General features: G+C 40.1%; 1 protein-coding gene across 4 annotated transcripts in view; it reads right to left on the bottom strand.

The window, feature by feature from the left end:
• Nucleotides 1-24,933, bottom strand: part of EPS8 (epidermal growth factor receptor pathway substrate 8) — a 127,448-nt gene that overhangs the window by 44,939 nt on the left and 57,576 nt on the right. For all 4 annotated transcript variants that reach the window (XM_010404177.4, XM_039571682.1, XM_039571683.1 and 1 more), the window contains 2 exons: nucleotides 6,621-6,711; nucleotides 5,478-5,551 (listed from right to left, as the gene is read on the bottom strand). In XM_010404177.4, coding sequence (XP_010402479.1) covers nucleotides 5,478-5,551; nucleotides 6,621-6,682 — 136 coding nt within the window. In that variant the 5' untranslated portion in view covers nucleotides 6,683-6,711. The remainder of the gene's footprint in view (nucleotides 1-5,477; nucleotides 5,552-6,620; nucleotides 6,712-24,933) is intronic.

Raw genomic sequence — 24,933 nt, 5'->3', positions numbered from 1 at the left:
GTGTTACTCAGGTGTTTTTCCTCCCTGCTCTTTCCTTCACCTATTAAGCCATCTTTATCTTGATCCATCAGGTTTTTTTCTTGCTTTTGCTCTTCCAATTCTCCCCCCTATTCTGCTGCAGAGAGGAGACAGAGGGAATGAGCAAGCAAATGGGGAGGTCCTCAGTTGCTGGCTGGGGTCAACCCCTGACACTGAAAACAGAATAATGTTTTATATGCTCTGTTTCACTCTCCTAATCCTCCCAATCAATCTCAGCCTCTCACAGGTCCCTTCATGCATGAAGAGGCTATTGAAGCTGAAGTGAAATACTACAACAGAGACCTCCAGATACGGTGCATAAAATTACCAAAAAATGAATTAAACTGTCAAAATTATTGAGTTTTTTTCCTACATACTCTACTCATTGCAGCTCCTACATCCAGCATTTAAAGTACAGTGCAGTCTTAATACCAGGTTAGCTCAAACTCTGCCGATATGCTGCACACCATTTACATAAAGGATTTCCTCTCTGGTGAAATAAAAAAAAATAAAAGAGGATCATGGCAGAAGACATTCAAGTTAAATTCTTAACCACAATCTTTAACAAATGCAACCCAGAAGAATTTGATTAAAATAAAATCTCTCACGACACAAAGGCAATAAGGTGAAAAGCAGCACAGCATTTCACTTATAGGTCCTGAATGTAAGATCTACTAGCTACTAAAGCTTCCAGAGGAACAGGAACATTGATCCACAGAAACTAGTACTCTTCCTGATGTCTGATGTGGATGGATGTTACTGCTATTCATGTTTTGTGAAATTATTGAATTCACCAATCACCAGGAGCAGACCATGTTTTTGTTTCCAAAGAGATGTTGAAAACTACTGATTTTATTTTCATTTTTGAAAGCATCCAAAACAGCAGAAAACAAAAAGAAACCCCTTAACCAAAGACTTTTGGCCAAGTCAAAAACACTACCAGACAGTGTAGAGACGACACCGATAAACAGGACTGTAGATTGCTCTGAAATTTGATGGCAATCCACACAGACATGGATTGAGAATCTGCCCCACAATCTGTCCTAAGAATCCTGAAGTGACAGTGTAAAATATTTCCACACATCATCAAGCAGAAAAGCCCAATACTTAGTTTACTACCATTTATCTGCATTGGACTGACTGCTGATAACATGAATTGCTGAAGAAATTGCAGCCCAGCCAGAAAAAAATCTGCTTGAGGCCGAGCAAAGTGCAGGAGACGTGACCTAAACATCCGGGGACAAAGGTCAAAACTCAAGTTCAAACCAAATCTCCTTTTCAGAGGTGCAAACACTATCACTTTCAGAGATTTATGCCACAAGCTTGGCTGTGTGGAACTAGCTGTCAAAGGAAGCGTGTCGTTTAGAAGTCAATTGTCAACTTAATTTGAGAATCAAAATTCTACAAGCATGTTACGTGGATGGCTTCTTTCAATGGACTCATTTACCTGCCTGGGAGCTGCTTGAGAATTCCTTGAATTTGTTACACTGCAGTTCTTGCTCTGAATGAGGCATGTGAGCAAAGCAGAAATACACAGGCAGTTCCACTTCCAGCTCCAAATCACAGCTGTGAGAGTATAAACTCGGTGTACACAACACCCAGTCCTTTCTAATGTGCTGTGCAAAGACAATTTTAGCAACACCTTTCAGTTCCATGCTGCACAATAATCTGACAATCTGGATTGAGCTCCTGGTTCATTCCTCCTGAGGAATGAGGCTGCTCCACACCGTGCCACTGGCTGGCAAAGCCCCAGCACAGCCCTGAGACTGCTGCACGTCTCCCCACAGGCAGAACTGCTCAAGACAGATGGAGAAGCCAGTGCTAGAACAACAGATGACAGCAGGAGCCAAAACCCATTTCAGATGGAAAGATCAGGAAGCAAATGATGAAATAAAGCCCATAAAAATGTGCAGAGGGCACTTTCCCTGGCGGTTCAGAGAGAGATTTGTCATGCAAATAGAAAGCAGTTCATTTCAGGAAGGAAATGAGTGAAAACAAAGGGATTATTTGACACAGGAAAAAAGGCAATTGCAGGGAAGTTTTCACTATCAGACAGGCACAGTAGAGATAGCAATGGCTCCAGTCTGGCTTTTAGCTGAACTGCTGGTAACACCAATAATATTCCAGCCTCCTTTCCCACTGCACTGTGGCCAACCTTCTGTCTGATGGCTGAAGGGCTGAACAGTCATGAATCACCTCAGCAACGGGATCTAAGGCATAAACTTCATGCCAGGACACAAACATGCCTGTGTATATACATAAACATACACACTTATACCAATAAGCAATAATAAGTAGTAAAAATAATAATGGTGATAATTATAACAATAATTGTATTGGTAATAATAACAATTATAATGGTAATAATAATCATGTTTATTTTAGTTTAGTCTTTACAGTGCTTGGAAGAAATTGAGTTCAAGATCAAGTGGTCACTTAGGAGCCCAGGTACTGTTTTTACTCGTTGATAGTCATGAATATGTGGCTTGGTCCAAACGACCCTCAGGTTTTCCAAGAAAAGGAACATTTTGATGGGGAAAGTTTGCTGCTTATGTCACATTGTCACATTTTAGTAAAGCAAAAAAAAAACCACAGTCCATTTTACTTTTACAGTAAAATTATTTTTTTTTCCAGTATAAGTGACTCTATTAAACACATGAGCTTTCTGAATTAACCTAAATAATATAAAACATACATTTAAAATATATGTACACAGCAACATAGAAAAAGAAAGCGAAGACAGCTTCCTCCTGCTTTATAGGATCTCAGTCTCATGAATCGCAAATAAAATACTTCAGTTAGTTGTTAACTATCAATTAAACACTTTGTAACGAGCGTTTTCAACACATTTTAACAATTCCAATGTCACTCAGCTGCTTCCCACCCTGTTTGGGACAGTACGCACAGAAAATTTAACATCACAAAGAAAGAAGAGGCACGTGTGGGATGCAGAAGAATAGCAACTTGGTTGCTAAAAATTAGAAGAAATGCCCTGAATTTGAGAAGGATTTTAGGTGTTTTCCTTGTTTTCTCCAGCTCATGCATGTGATGGTAGCAACAGCCTAGTTCTCTATGTGTATAAAACAGAGCAAAAGTAGTAAAATGTGCAAACTCCACTCTAAAAGCTGTGCCAATACATAGCTACTTGGAGCTCCAGAATAACTGATCCTTCTGTTTCATTCAGCTCCTGGCAACTGCAACTACAGTTTTGTGATATATCTACCAGCTACAGAAGTGAACCAAGGACAAGGATTCATTTTACAGGAGCCACCACCCAGCAGTTCCATGGCAAGCATTTTCAACTAGTACCTGAATTCAGTTAAGTACTTTGGAAGTAAAAAAATACCATTGTATACATCACATTTACTCACTTGTCCCTATCTTCTCCTGACACATGACCATCCCATCATGTTTGATATGAAAAAGCTCAGAGAGAGATTTTAAAAGCCCACAAAGATTAAAGGACATAGTTAAGACACTGATACTGCCACACTGTTCAAACCCTGTACTCCTGAAAAATTATGATGATGACATAAAATGAAAAAGATCACAACACTCTTGTAGTATCTCATAAAGAAATAATCTGCTAAGGTTTTTTTGCAATGTCTCTTGCTGGTTTCTGTTACCAGCTGCTATTTCTGTCAACACTTGCAATCGGTTTGTTGAGTGAACCCATACAGGATGCAGAAATCACTCTTTAAGTTGATCAGCTCAGAAATTTCCTCAGTTGCAGTTCCTGCCTTCAGCACTACATCAGGTAACTGACTCTAGTAGCATAGCACTAAAACATAGTAAACTTGAACTTAGAATGGTTCACATGCAGCACCATGTTTAAGCTGAATATTAGGAAAAATGTTTTCACCAAAAGGGTTGTCAAGCACTGGAACAGGCTGCCCAGGGAAGTGGTTGGATCACGATCCCTGGAGGTATTTAGAAGATGTGTACATGAAGCACCTGGGGACATGGTTCAGCGGTGGGCTTGGCAGTGCTGGGTTAATGGCTGGACTTGATCTTAAAGGTCTTTTGCAACCTAAAATGATTCTAAGGTTCTAAAGCATGCTGCCATCACTCCCCTAACCTCTGAGGAGTTAGGGAGCTAACCTCTGAGCTCACTCCCAGCCACCACTCCAGCCAAAACAGGAGGGAGAAAAGATTACTACTTGGGATGTTGCAGTTATTAGCCACTGCTCTTTGAGCTTTCCAGCTGATTAACCTGCAGAAGAGTGGCAGATGCCCAGAGGGAGAGCTGACTGATGTCTGAGGGGTCCAGCACAGGACCAGGTTCTCAGGGGAAGCCTTGTCCTCCCAGTCTCATCAGTCATATTGACTTTCAAAAGAACATTTAGCAACAGGCACAGATTTACAAAGCAGAACTTCTCACAGCCTCACTGCTGCTTCTACTTCCATTACCAGCACAGCTATCAGTGGGATGTATTCACAGTGGAGGAGGATGACCTGAAAATGGTGCAATTTGGCTGGCAAGGAACATGACTGCATTTCTCCTCCACAGTGATTTGGCATTAGGCTGGAGAGTAGTGTGTACAGCCAAGACAAATACTAGCAGTTGTAGCTGGTGAGTGTGGATACAAAAATACAGCTAGCAAGAATTTCTCTTGCTTCTTTCCAGTGCCATGAGATACTTTTCTCTCTCACAAAGAGAGTAGCAGAGGTCTATAAGCTATGAACACCTGCGACCGTGCAGAGCTTTGTTTATGGTACAGTAGAAAAATATTTTGACAATGGATGTTTTAGGATTTTTGCCAATCACCCCAAGGGGTGGCTGATCCTTTGTCCAATTAGACTATGAAGAAAAAAGTCTATAAAAGAGTTTGTAAAATAACCAATCAATCAATCTTGCTGCACAATTCCTGCTTGTTGGATCTCTCCTCTCCTCCCTACGGCTGGGGGATACCGTAATAGGTGAGTGCAACCACCTTTAGGCATTTGTAAGTGACATCACATCTGACAGTCACAGAGCCTGCTGAAAACAGCACGCCAAATAGGACTCCAAATCTGCTATACCAACTCTAATTTCCATTAAATCCTTGTGCCGAAGAAGAATAATATTTTAAGTGCCTTTTGTGCTTAGAGGGGATGAAGCTGGGGAGGCAGAAGGCGGTACAGGTCAAATCAAACCCACAGCCCAGCCAAACCCCTGGATGCCTTCTCCCTGGTGCATACCTTAGCTATAGGATCACTGAGTTTTGTGATGAATGCTTTGCACATTGCTGCCTGAAAAATGAGCAGGTGGGAGCTCTCTACTTAGTGCACTGAGCATTTTCTAGTTAGCTTTAGTAGGAACGAAACCACTTTGTTTTTTAAGTTAGTTGACAGACACACCCATGTGTATGTACACACACTTTCAGATTAATCTGTGTAAAATATTTCCACCACGACATCACAATCAGTATTTAAACAGCAATTTCGCAAAGAGGTTTAGAGACTTTTTGCTGCCTTACCATAGAGAGCTTTTGCACTTGTTCTTGAATTCTGCTCCCTCTCCGCCTGAGCAAACGTTGGAGAGCCATAGCCACTGAAAGAAAACATTTCTGATTATCTTCTGTATGGATGTATTTGGCAGGCACTGAGAAAACCCCTCCCCTTATATAGGACTACACATACCGACAGCATTAGTAACAGAGGGAATGATACTGGATATTTGTTCCACACCATAAATATGAGGAAGAATGTTCCACTTGGGTTGCAGACCTTTCTGGGTTCTCTTTTGTTGCATTAATACATCATGCACAAGCGGGATGTGGTATACAAACAAACACCACTTTAATTCAAGTAACAAAATTCACTGCGAAATTATAATAGTGATAATAACAACAACAATAATAATGACTATGCCAAAGACTTGGGTAGGATTTGGGGTATTTTTTCTTGTGTCCACAAGTGTTGATAGCTTCTAAGAATTTTAACTGCTTTTAATGTAACACTTAAAATGACTGTCACTGTCTTATGCAAATGAAAAGGCAATATGACCACAAGTGCTTCAAGAATGCATCATACACGAGTTCACCGTAAAGGGACAACAATATGAGAAGCAAGAGACAGCACAGATATCCTGCTCCATATAGGAATACATGTTCCTTGGTGTCAGATAGGTAAATTCTCATCAGTGTTGTCAGTAAGTCTGATACAGGGATCATCCTCTTATCTTAGGCAAGCTAACACTTCCAGGTAGCACCTGCTCAGTTCTGTTTACTGGGAAACAGTCTGTTCTCACAGATGGGAGAGGCAGCCTCATCTTTTATGCATAAAAATGCATTCACTCAGAGCTAACCCTAACCATCTCAGGCACACAAAGACCTCTCTGAGTAACATAACAAGGATGTCATGGCTACAGCAATTTATCTTCCTGTTCCAGGTGAGTCCGTGCAGCAACACAGCTTTCCCTTACACTAATACAGAAATCAGTCAGACAGTATCTGTCACTTTGGCTCCACAATTTGCAAACCCCTCACTCTTTTAAAGAAAATGCCTTCGTGTAATTCCAATGAGATCTACTAATCATAGCTCTAGCTGCAATGAAAACCTAAAGAAGGAAGTACAACACTATTTTGTCCATAAAAGAAAAGTCAAAGGCATAACCTTACTTCATTTGAGGAAAGTAACTTCCATATCCACCGGGAGGGGTGTTTGATATATGTCCATTCATTCTTACTGCCCCTCACTGGGAGAAACGACCTAGGAAAAGAAACAACAGCACATGAATTGAGTGTCTTAAAAGACAAAGGTTTAATGCAGATGTAATACAAACCTAATGAGAAAATGATGGTTGAAATGGGAACGAAATTGCATCAACAAGCTCAATTGTTATTAACTGCATCCCGGTGATGCCTCCAAGACTTGCCATGGAACTTCTCCCAGTAGCAATTTGATAGTTATTGCTTCAAATAATTTATAATTTAGTGAACAAAGCTATTATTTTTGACACAATGGTCTTTAGGAATAGCTGTAGAAATAAAAGGCTCACTAAACAAAGAACAACATCTACTGCAAAAGTGAACAAGATGTTCCGAATGGCAACTTTATTAGTCAAGCGTGCTTGATTTCAATTCTTTTCTTTCAAATGAAACTTCTGGAATGACCTTTTGATACATATTCTATGAAACATATCAGCTGAGTTGTTAGAAAGATGCAGTATCAAAATAAAACACAATTGTTAGCACAAAAGGAAACTTGGTTAGCTATTTTGGTACTTAAGAAAACTCTTTTTTTTTTTTTTTTTTTTTTGTTAAGCAGCACTTAACATCCTGAAAGTTTGGCATGCCAAATGAAACCTTTCATATAAAGGCACTGCTGTAAAGGCCATGATAAGACAGTTTAAAAAATGCCTTCTCCCTTTAATAATCTGTCCATTGAAGTTAAAACTGATTCTGGAAAGTGACTTTCATAACCCTTTCATATTCAAATTTACCATGGGCAAATATTCTTTCATTTACATATATACATGAATAATATACATTTGAATATTTCTCTACATTTCAGTCACACTGGGGAATAGTTAAAAGTATATCAGATAAAAATTTTACCTACAAAAGCTCCATTTCCAAAGCAAGCACAACCTGCTCTGTTTGCACCAGAGGTGCCTTACAGCCAGCTGATCTCCTGAGCCCCTAAGGCAGCTCACTGCCCCACATTAACTGCTCTCTTCCCGTTTTACAAAGAAGCAGCAGCTCTTTGACCTGCCAGTACCTACTGAGTGCCCACATCCATTCTGCTACTTCCTTCTTCCATGCAGAAAGCCAGTCAAAATCTGTGCTAAGCTCTAAATTCTGCCAGTTCAAGAGACATACAAGCTGCAGGTCTTCTGTGCTGAGGACATAGGTTTTATACCTTTCTGAGGAACACTTGGCATCTCCTGCCTCAGCTGCAGTTAGCAAAACTACCCAGAACAGAGGTGTATTTGACATGCCAAGTGAAATCACGTGGAAGGGGTGGTGTTGCTTTTAGTGGCTTCACACATGCTATAATTTGGCTTAGTATATCTTTTTTTTTTTAGTGTATTTAATTTTCTTTGAAATCTTTGCTTGCTCCTTACAAAACCTCTTTAGTGGCACAAGCACATTTTGCTTTCATTTCCCCATAAACAAATCACATATCCAACCTGGTAGCCTGTTTGGCTGCTCTAAGACTTTTTATGGAGTGCAGTCCTCAGCAGCTGCCTCCAATAAATTACTACCCGTGCTGAGTGCTGCTCAATTCATTAGCAATTACAACCTTTGGGAAGCATCCTGAAATCGTCCCATGACTCGAAAGGATACAACTACTCATTTTCCCAGCAGAATTTGCCAGCTCACTGTGCACTCCCTGTTCCGTTCCAGCGACTGCCCGGACCAGAGCTGCTCGGAGTGCTCCTCTCCAGCAGCTCAGGCTGCCACTGAGCTCTTCAACACTTCCTATATCAGCTATTAATTCTTATCATCTGCAACCACGCTCAATTTGCTGCCCTGCTTAACAGTTTACCCTGTGATTGGCTTCCAAAGAGTGACCAGATCCAAAACACACAAATTATCGCCACTGCTGTTTGGTATCCCCACTTTACTTCTCACCCACACATTGTTTAAGATAGCACTTGTTTAATACTTTGGTTTGTTATAATCTTTTATGGTTTGTAGTCTTTTTCATAGCCCTATTTATAACAAATTTTGCAACTATCTGCCTTAAAGTGAGATCTGGGGGGGGAAAAAAGCCCCTTGGTTTAAAAATCTCTCAGAATAATTCCACTGCTCTGACATCTTAATCTGACAAATACTTGGTTTGTATTTGTATTCACTCAATTTTATGGAGGTGGTGAAAGAGATATTTTAAGTAGAAGGAATGTAATATATTAGAATTTCAAGCTTCAGCCTTTGAAGTCAGCGTGACACGCTGAGTTTTAAAGCGGCAAGGAAGCTGAGCAGCAGATTTTCACATTGGGCAAAGAAAACATCTCTCATGACTAAATACTTGCCCACTGTAAGGCATAACACCACTGAAATACAAGAAGCTTCAGAATATTTTGAATGAAGAGATACTGAAAATCTGAAGCCAAAAATTTTGACTATTTAAAAAAGAAAACAAAGCAGCAAGCAGCTTGTTCTGCCAAGCAAACACAAAAGTTTTAGTCAGCTTTAGCTGATATGCAAACAAAACACCACTTGCTATTAGATAGCTGAGTAAAGCCAACAATATTTCCTGTCCCTCACGAAATTTTCCAGTGCTTTTGAAATGCCAGGACAGCTACCTTGACATGACAATTTCAGTGCTATTGCAATTTCATGCAATGCTTCTGTCAATTGGATCAAGAAAACTCCTGGATGTGAATACAAAGAAACCCTTCACCACAATTATTTATAATTAGTTCAAATATTTATAACAGCATCAAAAAGCTGCTTGTGATTCCCCAAAATTATCAGGCAATTTGATCACATTCAACTTAAATGTTTCAGAAAAAAAAACATTTTAGGAAAACTCTTTAGTTGGTTTTTTTTTTTTTTTTAATTAAGCACATGATGAAGAAAAGTGAAAAACCACAAAAGGGTAACAGTATGTGCAGGGCTTTATTATTCACCTGTGAAGCTTTCTCTGCTGTGTTTCTCATCTCAAATGCTCTTTCATCTCTTATAACCAGTCAGTCCTGTAGCAAAAGTCAACCCCTGCACACTGCAAAGCCATTGTCAACCAGGAGTCTATTAATAAACTCCACTTCCTCTTTAATCTTCCCTTTCACCTCAGCCCAGCAATTCACAGCAGCCCATGGTGGCATCCTAGACTTAAAAATAAACATCCTCCACAATTAACTGTACCATCCCTCTTTAATTAGGCCTGAAGTATCAACAGTTTACTTGTGAATATGACCAAAAATGGTCATGTCTCAGGATCCTGAAAATATTAAATCATGCCTGCTCTGAAAAAGAAGTATTTTAGTAAGGTTTCAAGAAGAAAAGAATAATAAGCAAATAGATACAATAATAATTAATAATAAGACAAGTACCAAGGTATTTATCTTTAAGTTTGTTAAAATAATATATAATTAAAACCAGTAAAAAATAGTTATAAATATTATATTTTCAAAGACAATAAAAATCCACTAAATTGTCCCAACAACAAAAGAAATCCACTTGGGGACTTCCCTGCTGCCATCAGCTTTATTTTTGAAGGGATATTGATAGTGAGCAGCTCTATAAATGACAAGGGTCCAGCCTTTATAACAGACAAACCACTTCTGAGACAGATGTACATTGGTCCTTCAGCGGTCAGCAGTTACAGGTGCTAATCCCAAGCATGGGGGGAATCATGCCAGTACACAATATGATTATATCACTCATAAATACTCTTTTTTAAAAATGTCAAAATGCAAAATTATTCTTTGTCTTCCCCATCTTGCAGCATGGCAGCTGTGGGAAAACAATGCAATTTATGCGGTACATCACCAACTCACACATCCTGCCATTTCATTTCCTAATAGGAGTTTGAAAGCAACAAAATCCCCCAGCTTATTTAAAAAAATACCCCAAACACCTTTTCTAGAAAGGCAGAGCTGTATCATTAAAGAAAATCAGATATTCTAGAGCCTGGTACTCTTTTCCACTCACCCTGAAGCGATCAGTCCCATCCAGTGGCAGATCACAATGTCATATGGAAACCAAAAGAGAAACAACTTAATGATGTGGATATTTCAGAAATTATGGAGGAGGAAAGGCTATGGAGAAAAGGATGTACAGGAAGGAACAGGAAAGCCAATAATGGCTGGAATGGTAACTGTCTACTGGTTAAGAAATGTCATTGTTATCACATACCCACAAAACCCCCCAAAATTCTCCCCCAGCCAAGGCACAGGCTGTAACTCCAGCCTAAACAAAAAGCACTGGACTATTACCAAGTAACACTATTCCCCAGTGGATTTGGGAATGTAGCGATGTCAGATAAGGACACTCTCTCTCCACCCTTCCCCTTTTCAAAGTGTTACGGAAGAACAAAACAACAGCAAAAAAAAAATATCCACGTACTCCTAGCTCACTGTGCATTCAATAAAAATGTCTCTTCTGCTGTCCCACAGCATTCAGCACTGCTGACCTACAGAATGTACAAAAACTGTTTAATTGCCATTTTTCATCTGTTTCTTTTCCAACCTCGTCCCGTTCACCCCCACACACTTTCCCTACTAATTTTTGAACAGTATCTCCTCGTGTCTACCTTGTTGTTCTGACCCATCACTCTCCTATTTGTATCTTCACTCCAGCCACAAATCTTACAAATGGGAAACTCCTGACAGAAGTACATCCTGTGGAGCCAGATGAAGTGTTGCTGCTGCCCTCTGCTTCGGGACTTGTTTCAGAGCACAACCAAGAGCAAACACGAGTTCAGCTGGTTGTAAGACATCTTGCCTTGAGATAAACACCATAATGCACATGAATGCATAAGTAAGTAATACTTCTGGAATGATCCCTGGGGATTTTCCATCCGCGGTGCACTGATACCAGAATTTCTCTGAGAAAAACTGCTATCCTTTGAGCTGGCAGCAGCTTTGCTCTGTAATGTTTTCAGTTTCCTATTAAGCAGATTTGGAGCATCCAAAAGCTGGTAGAAAAGATGAAGGCAAAAATCAATGCAGAAAATTGGAAGCCAGGCCCTACAAATGCTGCAGTTTCAGCACGAAATAGATGAACTTGATTCACCACCACTGTGACTGTTGTCCCCTTGGCCTCTCTCAAGCCACTCTACATTCATGAGGGGGGTTTTGAAACTTTCTGAGCTGTATAGACTCCAGTATTCACTCCTGTGTCCAAGCACCAGGAAACACGTTAATACAATAGCCACAATAAAATAATTTTGAAAATGCTGGTTTTTTTTCAGGTCCTCTCCATATTCAGAGCAGTTGTCCAGCATGGCCATTAGCACTAATTACATTGCATTTTAGTTTATGCAAATCTGCACTGAGTTGCATCCTATTTTTAGGTTTTAGTGCTGGATGCAGTGTTAGCTAACTGGGGTTCCTGATAAAGAAACCTGGGGGTGGGAGGAAAGGACTGGGTGTGTCTCCCTCTCCTCCATGGATTCTACTCCTTAAAGAAAGCTGAACTTAACCCCACAATATTATCTGCCTGTTTGGGTAAGGGGTCACAGGGGTAGAAGCATTTCAAGCAACTAAAGACAGTGACAGACAAAAAATACAACTCTGGCCAGGCAGGGGACAATGACAAGGCAGAGAGCGCCCCGGAGGGATTTGTAAGTGTATTCACAACCTTCTCCACAGTGCAGGGCAGCAGACAAGCTCGATCAATGCTGGTTTTGCCAGTTTCAGAAAGTGTTTTGATTTTCACTGATGCCTTCTGAAATCTAATACTCCTCCCTCAGTCCTTCACTAAGGAGGAGGATGCTAAGTTCATTAGCAGCATTCCTTTCATCAGGAGGGATAGGATGAATTTATTAAGAAAATTTGTTGTCATAATTATCGACCAAAGTAGAAGACTTAATATCAGAACAGTAATTGTTAGCTAAAAGAGAAGGTTTCCATTAGGAAAAACTAACAAGATGAAAAATGCTCTGGAAGTCTTCTTTTTCCTACTATGATATTTTCCAGTGATTCATTGTTAAAGTAATATTCTAACAATACAATTAAGATAGCTATCTTTTATTTTGACAAAGGGGAGAATTATGAAGAGCAACAGGAAGAACTAAATGAGTAAACTTCAGACAGATCATGTTCATAGACTTAGTCCTCATTACTGCCACATTACTAAAGACCCTGCTTGAAAACAAGTTCTTATTCTGGCACGGCAACCTACTTCCATCCCTTTCACTCAGGTCTGGGCCATGCTTTATAATTAACCATATTGAAAGAAAATAAAACAGCTTTACAGATACAAAAGATTCAAAGACTTAAAAATCCCCATTGCAACAAAGGAACGTTAATAAATATGCCAAGCACTGAAGCCACCACTCACTGCTATTTTTAATTAGAGAATTAACCAACTCATCTAAAGCAACATGAGTATTAATTACCAAGATCAAGATCATTATGCAGTCCTTGCAGAATGTATCACCACAGCTGGAATACCTTGTGTAAAAGAAGAAGGATAAAAAAACCAACCCAAAACCCCAAACAAAAAACCTTCCACACACAGAGAGCAGTCTAAAGAGGAAGGTGTCTATGCCATATGAAGGAATTTGCAGAGGAAAACAGAAAAAATGGATCATAATGTACCACATACATCAGTATTTGTGGTGAGTCTACCTCAAGTAGAGTACTGAGCTGGCAGAAGATTGGCATAAACCCCAATTCTGACATGGCTGCAACAACACGCTCAGTATCTCCACTTGAAGAGAGATATATAAAAACTTGTCCTGGTTTGGACTTTTGGTGAGTTTGTTGCTTTGTCTTTTTTTTAAATTTGAATTTTTTTTAATAAAACCAAAACCAGACAAACCAAAACTGCCTTGGTATCACTGTCTGGTGAATTCTGCTGACCCAGTACAGAAACCACTGCTGTATTTCCCTTCTTCTTACTCTCTGATTTTTTTTCCTTTATTTCCTTTTATTCTTTTATACATCATAGTTCAAATAAGATCATCAGATTTCAAAAGAGGGCACTCCAGACACTAATTTGAAATTCAGTTTGCAGTGTACAGCCAACAAGCCATCACTTTAGAAATGCAAACTTCTAAAAACTTCCAAAGTATATAAAGATTAGTAAAACAATGTCTTTAGGTGTTGTCTGTTGTTTTAGATACAGTTTTCCTCTCATTTGGTCAAAAAATGAAAGAACTTCCAACAGAGTTAAAATACTGCTGCGAGTTGCCCAAATGAAACTGGTTTAACCACCTCCCCACATTTATTTGCAAGTTAATAACCGTGTCATGACACAGGGACAATATTAAAGTTGGCGTGGTACAGATCACAACAAAAGCTGAACTGAAACCATATAATGACATACTCCAACCAGATCATAAAAACTAACATGAAGGAGAAGGAGGGGGAGGAGGAGGAGGAGGAGGAGGAGGAAAAAAAGACAGGAACACTCATCAATACCTCTCTAACTTAGTTTAATAGAAATGTGGTGAGATTTAATTCTTGTTTTCACAGATTTGCTTTCTTCACTTTTGGTGAAGTTATTGAAGGCCCTCAGCTGCTCACATAGAGAACCAATTCCTATGCCAGTAGTAGGTTATAAGCTTGAATTAAACAAGACAAAGTTGAGCAGGAGCAACATCCACTGGCTTCCTGATCATCTTAAACACCCAGGCTCCAAACCATTGTGGACCACCCACTGATGGCATTCCTTGATGGTTTAGCTGTTTATTGAATCTTCAGCTCTTCCACCAGTAAAGTGCTCTGAATGCAAAGTCACGTGTATCTGAAAGGCCTCAAACCTTACTATGGCAAGGGTTCATATTCCCTGTCTGGCTGAAAGAAGGGTTCCAAAAGAGTAAATCAAAAAGGCAGTTTCCATGCAATTCAGTGAAAACAGAAAAGGCCCTGTTTAATAAAGATGAACAAATACGTACGATTGAGGAGTTATTGATCAGACCACAACAAATCAGCAATGCTGAGCAGAAGGGTAAACTCACACTGGGGCTCAATAGTAAATCTAAAAGTTTAATTTTAGAACTTAATAAATGAGCACATACTATTCTAATAATGCTGAGGAACTCTTCAAACTTCCCTAACTCAAATAATATGCAAACAAGGCTTCACAAGACTGATACGCAAAACCTCACGACTTCACGTAACACAGTCTAAACCAACACAGGTTTTGGGGATTGAACAAGTTTTTAATGCCAGAAATGTTAGCAGAGTATTCATATTCTCAGAAGTAATTTAAAATATTCCCCTAATATTGTCAATGTACTTGCAACATCATGCGTACATGAAAGTAAATTAACACATGATTCCTGGGAAGGATTTGAATTAATTCCAAATCTAGTCAGCAAGCCTCCTAAAAGGGACCAGGTTTTCACTTGTCATACACACATAAGCCACGTAAGAAGTAGAATTTGTCCTCAAAGACATGTGGTTATGAAGCTGCAGTGAACGGCAGCAACAATGGCAATACCTGTGAGTCAAACCTGTGCCCTACTTCAGCACAGAGGTTTGACTCTGAAGCTGGTTCACAGACACTCTCAGCAGAGAACTGTATGTTTCCTTTAAAACTTACCCTGTGTTACAGGAATCTTATTTCTTTCAAACTCTGGGGCCTACAAAAAGTACTTTGTCTTGAATCTATGGGGGAAACTGCTGCTCCTGACTTCCCATCCAGAGCACTACCTCTTGTATTTCGTTACTACTAGGAGACATCATGAGAAGGGGCCTAGATACACAGTGTCCACATGGTAAGGTAACAACAAACCTGTAGAGACTCTGAAGATGAGGTAGAAGAGAGAAAAGGCAGGGAAAGCAATTTAATTTTTAAATAAAATTGGAGGATAAGTTGCACTATAAGCTATTTTAAATCCTAGCAGCAGCAGTCACTGACTTTTACAAACAACAAATTTGTTCAATTTTCCCATCTATGAAAAAAAAGAACCCGTAACACCATCACTGACCCAACTGAGATATTCAATTTAATACCGTCCAAAAATACAATTATTTTGTTGTCACTGAAAAACATGCACTGGAAAAAATATTTTTCAAGGGAACATGACTTTTTATTTTTCTCCCTTCTGCTTTAAATACCTCCTTGGCACCAACCAGGAAACCCAAAATCGTTTCCTACTCCACTGCAGAATGGAGTAAAGTAGAGACACGAGAAGAGCTGTGTGACTTTGCTTGCACAGAAGAGTGAAGTCAAACAGTCTTCTCTATCATATAGCATTTCCCTGATGGTTTTTCCTTCTGAAGCGTGAATCTGAAACAATAAACTTCAAGGACAACTCCCGCTCACCTGAGGGTAAAAACAGGCATGTGACTGCAGTAGGATGCGTGACCTTGACCGTGGTCCACGCAGCTCTCAGCACTTTCAGACACGTAATAACTCACCTGCATCCCAGCAGCAGCTGGAGATGTTTGCTGGGGTCACCAAAAAACTTGAGCATCAGTTTTTGTTGGCATTAATGCGCACATCACCCAAGAAGAATGTATTGAAATTCAGCAAGTAAACAAAAGGCGCTATCTTAAACATCGGAGCTGAAGTGATCAGCCCACATCGGGGCCACAGTTATTCAGCACAAAGTGAGTCAAGTGTAAAAGAACTCACTGAACTGAGGTCACAGCTGACTGAAGTCACACCCTGCCACAGTATTTACAGTGCACTTATGTAACTCAGCAATTGTTTCCTGGAAGCAAATAGGCTGAACAATAGCAGATCCCACAATCTGCGGGAAGAAAATAGATTTAAACTTTCGGTGTTTCACCTCTCTGGTTTTCCAGTTGCAATCATTTATGTTTTGCTGTACAGATACAATTTTCTCATCCATTAATCTGGGCCAAGCCCTTCCTTTATGTGTGTTTCCATCCAAGGAACATATATTCAGCAAATGTCATATTTTTGAGGGTTTTTTTTTGTTTTAAATCACCTAAATCAAAAGCATAACTGTGATTCTTTTCCAAATCAATTCACAGATTCAAATTTTCAGAAGCAGGCTCTGCTCTGAATGCCTAGGCTTGGCAAGTTTACAGGCTTGACTTTCAGAAGTAAAAGTATATATACTTTATAAACTGTTAATGCTTTTACAATCACATATCAGGTTTCCAGCTAACATCCAGTGATTAAGGATGACAAAATTAGAAGCCTTTATAAAAGATAATCACTGCAAAATGTTTTTGCCTGCAATTAACTCAAATTATGGAGTTTGATTCTTCATATTATCACAAGAAAATTTTTCCCAGGAGTTTATCACTGATGGTTACCAAGCCAAATTTACCAAACTGTTACTAGAAAGGGATTCTGAAATGCTACAACAGGTATTTTATTGCAATTTGCTCATTCATTCAATTGAAAATGTTTGCTGAGGCATTTTTAATATCAAATTTTTTTAAAACTAATGCCAGATAGTCTGGGAGAAAAGCCCTAGACACCCTGCCCCCAGGAAACCTCAGAGGAGCTACACTTTTTGGAAAGCTCCCACGTTTTGAAGGAAGATAGTTTTCAAAAATCTTTCCGAATATGAATTTATTGTTCTTCAACTGGTGCTTTCATTAGAAATAAATGTGTGTGAAATAGGTGTGGGCAGGAAGGTGGAAAGGAGAAAGGGAAGGAGCTAAAAAGCCATATGAGGTAACGCTTTTTGATCCTTTCCTGGCTGAAGGAGTGACAGGTGAGGCTGGGGAAATTTGACTGTGCCATTCACTTCCAACCTCTACAAGAACTGCTCTAGACGTGATTGTTGTGACTTAACGCTACTTAAGAAGCACTCATCTCAAATCTTCCTTCAGGTTGCCCTCCTACAGACCTCAGAAAGATTAAATAATTAGGTTTTTAAGTTTCAAGTCGAGTCACCAATTTATGGGGATCTTGCACAAACGACCCTCACTGGAGACTCTGCTGCTACAGGATACTGCCAAACTTCAGGGGCTGCCCGACTTTGAATGGCAATGACACGACGCCAAATGTGCTCCAGCTTCAGCTGGAATTAGAAGAATTACCCGTGGAGACGGTCCTTGGAGCCATGAATGTTATCTTAAAAACTATTTTCCATAACGCCCTTATCCTCCTGGCTACACCCATGTGGCTAGAAAAAGTTAGAGCCCGGTGAAAGATGCTAGAGGGAAGGAATCCATAGAAAATTTTTGAAGGACAGCTACAAACAACATAAACACAGAGCTTCCTCCCACATTCTAGGCAACTAAGAAATGATGCTGTTTATTATAAAATTATGCCAGCTCCTCCAATGATTAAATTTTGTTTCTAGAGCTCTGAGCTGCCTAAAGTGGAATACATTTTCTATTCTGTGAGATTGAGAAGTGTATTTTTCCCTTTTCCAGAAGGCACACTAGATAAACTTTAAACTTGTACCCAGTTTCAAAGGAAAAATATTTGTCCTACACAAAGCCTCTATTCAGCGACCCTGTTTTTACTACAGTAAGAAAAATAGCTGTGCCCTGGGTAATTTGTTCATGTATGCCAATAAAAGCACATTGAACTAGAGCCAGCACTTCTAGCAAGCTCCCGAAGACTTCTGAAGAGCTATGAAAAGCAGAACTTTTTTTCCCCTACTTATGCTTTTTCTATTTGCCATTCCCAGAACTTAGTACTTGTTTCCATTACATTTGCCTTTATGTTGCTGTGAGAAGCGACTGAAAGAAAAACATAAGACCAAAGAATAAACCCAAAGCTTTTAAAGAAGCCCTTTTATAAAAAAGAGCTTTCAGATATCTTCATACAATGTTTCAAATGTTAAGCATGTACTGTTTTGAACTCCACGCTATTTAAAAATTATAAAAGAGGTTGAAGTATATTCACATTTTAGACATGAAACATACAAAGAATTAAGGAATATACTGACATAAATACTTGTATTTCTATGCTTTCATGAAGGAATCTGATCAAGAAACTTGCTGCTGAACTAGGGCATGTCTGTGATGGACCCAGAGTAAAAAAGAGCTCGGATGAAATTATTAGGAAGTTATTCAGAACAAAGCAATTGCCTGTTCGATATGGGCTTCCCAAAACTCAATGTTTTTTGAAATGGTTTCCCAAACAATCACAGAAATGGGGCTGAAAAGAAAGGAAGGCATCTCACATCCTTAAGGCAGGAGCAACTGTGCCAAGGTAATTCCCAAAAAGCAGTACTTCCCAACCTCTTCCATGGGCCTCTAATGAGGGCCTGGGGAAATCCAGGGTCTCATTAGCCATATGCTGGAAAAGTTTTTCTCAAAAAATAATCTAAATCTGTGTTACAATTTAAACTCACTTGATCAACACACCCAAAAAATACATTAGATCCTTAATTTTAGGAAAAGAAAAAAGGGAACAGCACGCATCAAATCAGTGTTAAACTGGGCTTACAAAAATATCCTATTCCTCTGTCTTGTTTGATCAAGAATAACTGGCTTGCTGCTACCTCCTCTCTCTTCTATAACTTATCACTCCTATCAACACTGCAATAGGCCCACAAGGATGTTGTCTCATGCGTATCATCTCATATGTTTTTCCAGCTAGGCAATCCAAAGTAAGCAGATGTCAACTTCTATTTTCCCTCAGGAGCCCACAAGGCAAGTTTCAGGGGGAACAATATTGCAGTTACTTCATCTATATATTATCTTTCATTATCTCAGTGTTTTTCTAAACCATATCCCTTTGCTTCCTGAACTTTGCATAACCTCTACTCTTTCCTCATATTGTTTAACACAGCCTTATGGTTTTCTCCTCCTTTTCCTTTTTTCATGCACATCTACAGCAGACTTTCTGGGGGAAAAAAAAAAAAAAGTTATTCAAGGAAAAATAATTCAAGTGTAGACTCAAAAATAGTTCCTGACATTGTTCAAAGTCTTTAAGATGGGGACTCAGCTTGCCATCTCTGACTGTCCTTCATCTGTTTGATTGGGTTGGATGATCACTGAGAAAATTAACACTGACAATTGTAAATATTGCCTTTCCCAACAGAGACACCAAAAGAACTAGAGGTAGATTTTTTTTTTTTTTGTGGTAATTTATGTTTCCCAGCTATTGCATTAAGCTTTCTTAAAACTCATTCACAGACAGGTTTAGGTGAAATGGCAGAAGCAATTACTGCTCTAATTGGCTGTGCCCTCTTTCTGCCTTTCCAAGGATGCAAAAACGTGACGGAGAACTCTCGACTTCTTTGTAGGTGCCAGTTTGAAATCCAGGGAAGAGGAGCAAGCTGCTACTTGCAGCAGTTGAGGGTATGGCCCAAACAAGATTTAGCACAAAGATAAGGTATTTTAGTAGGACAGCAGGAAGGTTGTCCCCTTTGTCCACCCATGAAGAGCTGAAACAGCCCCCATGTGTGGGCCTGGTCTGGGTCACACTGAGCCACCTCCTCCAGGAATGACCTTGTGGGCCAACCATGTCACCCACTGCAGGCATCCTCATCAGCCACACAGGAGGGCTGGTGGGAGTACAGCCACAAATTGGGCCGTGGCACGGTGTGGTGGGAACAGAATGCTCACCAAATCATTCCCTGCCCATGCACAAGGTCAATACTCCTTGCCAAAGGCATCAGCACAATTAATATCTAGTCAGGCTGGCCAAGCCACCTTCATGCCCTTTGTTGAAGGGAAAACAGCACAGCTGCAGTCCAGAGCACTGAAGGTGACATTTAGGCAAACTACAAAAGGGTTTGCTTCCTTTGCCATTATTGAGCTTTGTGACTCAGCTCTTTAAAGCACACGAACATCTCAGCCAGTGCCGGGCTTTCAGGTGGTGTTGTTAATGGGAGATATTCCTATCCATTTTCTCTGAACAAAGGTAGAAATATGAAATAAGATCACAGCTCTAATCACACTGGTGGGTCAAGGATTACAGAAATTAGAAAGAGAGGAAGCCATTGGATTCAGCCCTTCTACAAGACCATCCTCCTCGACACAAGCTTTCCAGTTTTACTGCTGGAGCAGCACCTCTTGAAAATCTTAGAGCCAAACAAAAAAAAATGCAGGTGGGACACAGGATTTCTTGTGCTGGCAGAAATGTAGTGCTGAGGGCACAACCACACTGCAGTTCCCCTCCTGTCACACCTGCACAGCAATCCTGTCAGCCAGGAGTTTCTCTGGAACTTTAGGAGGGGCCCTCACAACTGGATTCTCACACCCAGCTGAACGAAAGAGAGGTTTCAGCTGACAGTTTTGAGACTTGCCAAAACCCACACTTATTTGGAATATACTGAGAGCTTATTATCTCTGGATGGGGAGAAAGCTCACAGAGCTTTAGGTTCCAAAAAGGGCACTTGTGGTCAATAGTCTCAAAACCCCTTTTTGTTTCTGAAAGGTCAAGCCCTGTTGCCCTCATCCTCCTCATTGACTCTTTCCCCAGTGAAGGGCATGTACAGCTCTTTTTCTAAAAGTTCCCAGATTATTTGAGTGCTTCTGCTTGGAACATATTAGAAAACCAAAGATTTTTGTAATGGGGGGGGGGGATCCATTACTCTACAAGCAGGGAAATCCCAACAGATGCCCTAACATTCTTTCCTGCTGCCCAGATCGATTGGCGAGCACCAGGGGCTCCTGTGTAGTTCACTCCTGCCAAATTTTAGCATTACTTAGCAGATGGCTACTTCTCACTGTGCTCAGGGCTTTCCCCTCCCTGGCACTGGATGGTTTCACATCAGAAACACAGGAGCTGTTTTCACCACCAGCTCCCTTCACTCCTGCACCAGCAGCAGCGTGGCCTCCCTCTCTTGCTCAGGCTAGGTGCAGTCTGGAAGCTCAAGAGATGCTAAACATCCCCTTTTTCCTTTGAATCATGAGCAGAAGAGGCAGTGCAGCCCTAACACAATGATCAGACAGCTCTGGCAGGTGACAAGAAGGATGAGGTGCTCGGGTAACACAAAACCAGCAGCAGCTCCTTCAAAATTTGGAGCATATGTTGTACAGCACCCTCATTCCCAGTAACAAAGTGTAACACAAAGAACTGCAGCAGGTGGCACTTGCTTTCAGTGGTTAACAAACAAGTCTTTAACCACTGCAAATTGTCCTCAGCACATAAATTAGTAAAACATCTCTAATGATGGAGGAGATGATACTCTCTTGGATTGCTCCTGAAATGGAAATATGTAAACCGTGATGTCATGTCATTTGCATTTCCCTAACAGTAGGTTGCTCTTATCTAGTGTTCCTCTCCTTCTCATGTTCTAGTGTTCTCCAGGGGGATATTATCCAAGAGGATAATTCAAAAGATGCAGAAAACTAGCCACATGCAGTATAAAAACTGATGCCAAACTGACCACAAATGCTTTTCCAGAGATTTCCAAACCTGCCTGAGGGGAGGCAAGAAGTGGAAGAACTCTCTCACTCCTGACTCACGCTGTTGGCCTGAAGACAAGAGAGTTTGTTACTCAGAAATGGAATTTGGACACGCCCCTCCCCAGGAGTAAAGTACAGCAGAGGAGGGAGGAAGCATCCACAGCTCCAGATTTATGGAAGAAAAAAAGATTGCACAAAACTTGAGGAATCTGGGATATGTTTCAAGCCACAAGAGTAACGAAGGAAACTGTAAGCAGCATAATGATTTTTTTGGTGTATTTTTGAATTATCCAGAGGGAACTGTATCTCCACAATATATTTTGCCTACTGTCCACATCCCACAGAGTTTGAATCAGCCGTGTTGTTTCTCTCACAAACACACGAATAAGGACAGGAAGAAAACCTTGCTTCCACTTTATTCTTCATTCTTGCTTGTTTTTTTTTTTAATCCCTGTTGAATTTTAATCCCCATCTTGTTGCACACAGAAAACAGACACTTGAAAAGCGATTGCCAACACAAGAAGTGTTTGGATCAACAGGTCTATATTTAAAATCAAATTATGAAAGCAGAAAAAGAGGTCCATAGGACTTGCAGGAGTAACAGAACCCTGTCAGAAGGTGGAAACAACTTTTAAGAACTATTTGGAAGAACGGTGGAAGGGATAAAGTCACAACAGCATACTGAGTATGAACTGCCTGGACACTGAAATAGTTACTCAGCACAGATAATTATTACAAGTCAACCATGAGATAAGCTAACAGACAGCACGGATTAGAAGGAAAAGATACCTCTAAAAGAGCATCATGAGATGCAACCAGTCTTTCTCCAAATGAAAGCTGCAGTTTTCCATTTTTTTTTACCTCTGTTCCAGAGGCTTTCAGGGGAAGGGGTTCAAGGAACCACAGAGCAGTCATTTGCCCAGCTTCCATTACTCTCTTCTAAGCACTGATTTTGAAAAATCCTATGTCCTGAAAATCAAGGTTCTCTCATGCACCTAGATGATTCTCAGAAGAAAAAGTAACATTTGGGGGTGCAGTAGTGCACTCAGCTGGATATTTTTGTCATCTTTAACACTCACTTCCAAATGCCCCATTCAGTAATTTATTTCACCAGAATATGCTCGCAGGACTAAATCTCACACTGTAATTTGAGCATTGCTGTACATAGATCAGCCTACTCAGAATGCCCAAAATATTAATTAACCTTGCCTGACTAAAAACCTAAACCATCAGAGCCAACTGGCACTTTTTGAACTGCCCAAATGTAAAAAAAAAAAAAAAAAAAAAAAAAAAATTAGAAAATATATTTAATCTTTCCAGAAATTTACAATCCTCCACTTCATCAGGTAATATTGAAAAATTGCATCCCTCCCTGTTTCCTTCGCACTCCCTTTTATTTGGATATGAAGTAAAAAAAAAAATCTCAATTGCCAATATCAGGTTAGTCAAGAACAAAACTCAGATGCCCAAAGCTCATAGTTCGATAGACTTGAAAAATAAACAGGGAATCAATGATCTTGAGAGCCTGCTCCTGTTTGGAATTGCTAGGCCAAGCTGGAACTAACACATGGCTGCTCTGCAGTTATATCAGTTGGTGGGTTTTTGACTGCACAGCGTTTATTATCTCATGCAGATAAAAAAGGTGTGCATAGCTTTTAATTTTGGGTGGGTTTATTTTTTTGACTATGCTACATGACCACAGGGTCTGGGAAAGAAATTAAAAGTTAACTGTTATAAAATTACAGCTAAAACCAGCTTGGGTTGAGTGAGGGTTCCACAGAGGTTAAGCTTAATTATTTACAGTTTAGGCCCTAAGAGACCAGGTCCCAAGGTCATTTATTACCAAGAACGAACATAAATCACTGGTTTCTATTTCTGCAGTGCAATCACAGCACTCAGTAAGAGCTATAAGGTGAGAGGAGATATTCACCCTTAAATAACCATATGGGACAGACTTTATTAGTGAAAAATATGACACAGAGTAAATATATCTCCTTAAGAATTAGAACAGGAAGAGCACACACCCCGTGAACCAAGCAAATACAAGGGTTTCAGATACAATACACCTGGGAGCAGGCACAGCAATATGGGCTGGCTGCAGCTTTTAGACCAACAAAACAATCTCCAGAACTGGGAGGGACCTTGGCCACAGCTGGAGAGTGCACCCAGTGGTGCAGAAGGAGCCCAAAAATGATGGTTTTATGCTACAGCTTGGATTAGATGCCATCCCAGGTACCTCCACACCTGCATCTTTATTGCAGCAAGCATCGTGGCCCTAAAGGTAACTCTCGCTGCCCATAGGAGGCATGGCATGGGGCCAGCACTGTCACAAACTCCCAAGGCTGATGGTGGCTGGAATAACTTGCAAAGAGGATCCTGAAAAGAAACCCAGGTGGTTTGGGAGGCTGTAACTTTGCAGTACAGTTATTAATCATACAAGCCAAAAGAGCATGATTTTCAGTACCTGCCTTCTGAAAATAAAGGCAGCTTCAAGTAACTAAGATTGAAGATCACAAGATATAAAACATGCATTAATTCCTGTGTTGATCTGACTTCCAAGCAGGTATTGGTACCATTTAAGACCCATTTATTGTTCCAAAAGTGTATGATTCCTCTTCTACTTCAAGGAAAAAAATGCTACACTATGCACTAGGAGTTAAAGTACATTGGAGCACAAATCACCAGCTGTAGAATAAACACTTTAAGAGGGCACATATCATTATAGCCCAGCAATGGTGTTTATACTTGTGTGAATGCTTGCGGCAGCAAATCAAATGCTTAGTTATATGAGGAATGAAAGTTCAATGATTCAGTAATGGAACAAGTCATCCGCAAAATTAATATATACAAATGCACTGCTAACAAAAGCTATTGTTGTAGAAAGGTTTATTTTGGTGAACAACTGGGATCGCCCTGCTGTTACTGAGCTACTTTCAGATGGGTATAAATGAATAAAAGTGTGTTAATGGCCTATCAGAGGTGAAAAAATCTACAAGTTAAGCCTTCTTTTATAAGCTGTTTCCCCTGCCACACACATGCTACTTGTGTAGCCTTAGTAGTAAACA

The sequence above is a fragment of the Corvus cornix genome, chromosome 1A, assembly GCF_000738735.6.
Source record: "Corvus cornix cornix isolate S_Up_H32 chromosome 1A, ASM73873v5, whole genome shotgun sequence".
Taxonomy (NCBI): domain Eukaryota; kingdom Metazoa; phylum Chordata; class Aves; order Passeriformes; family Corvidae; genus Corvus; species Corvus cornix.
The sequence above is the reverse complement of the archived record's forward strand: the minus strand, read 5'-3'. Positions and strand labels throughout refer to the sequence as shown.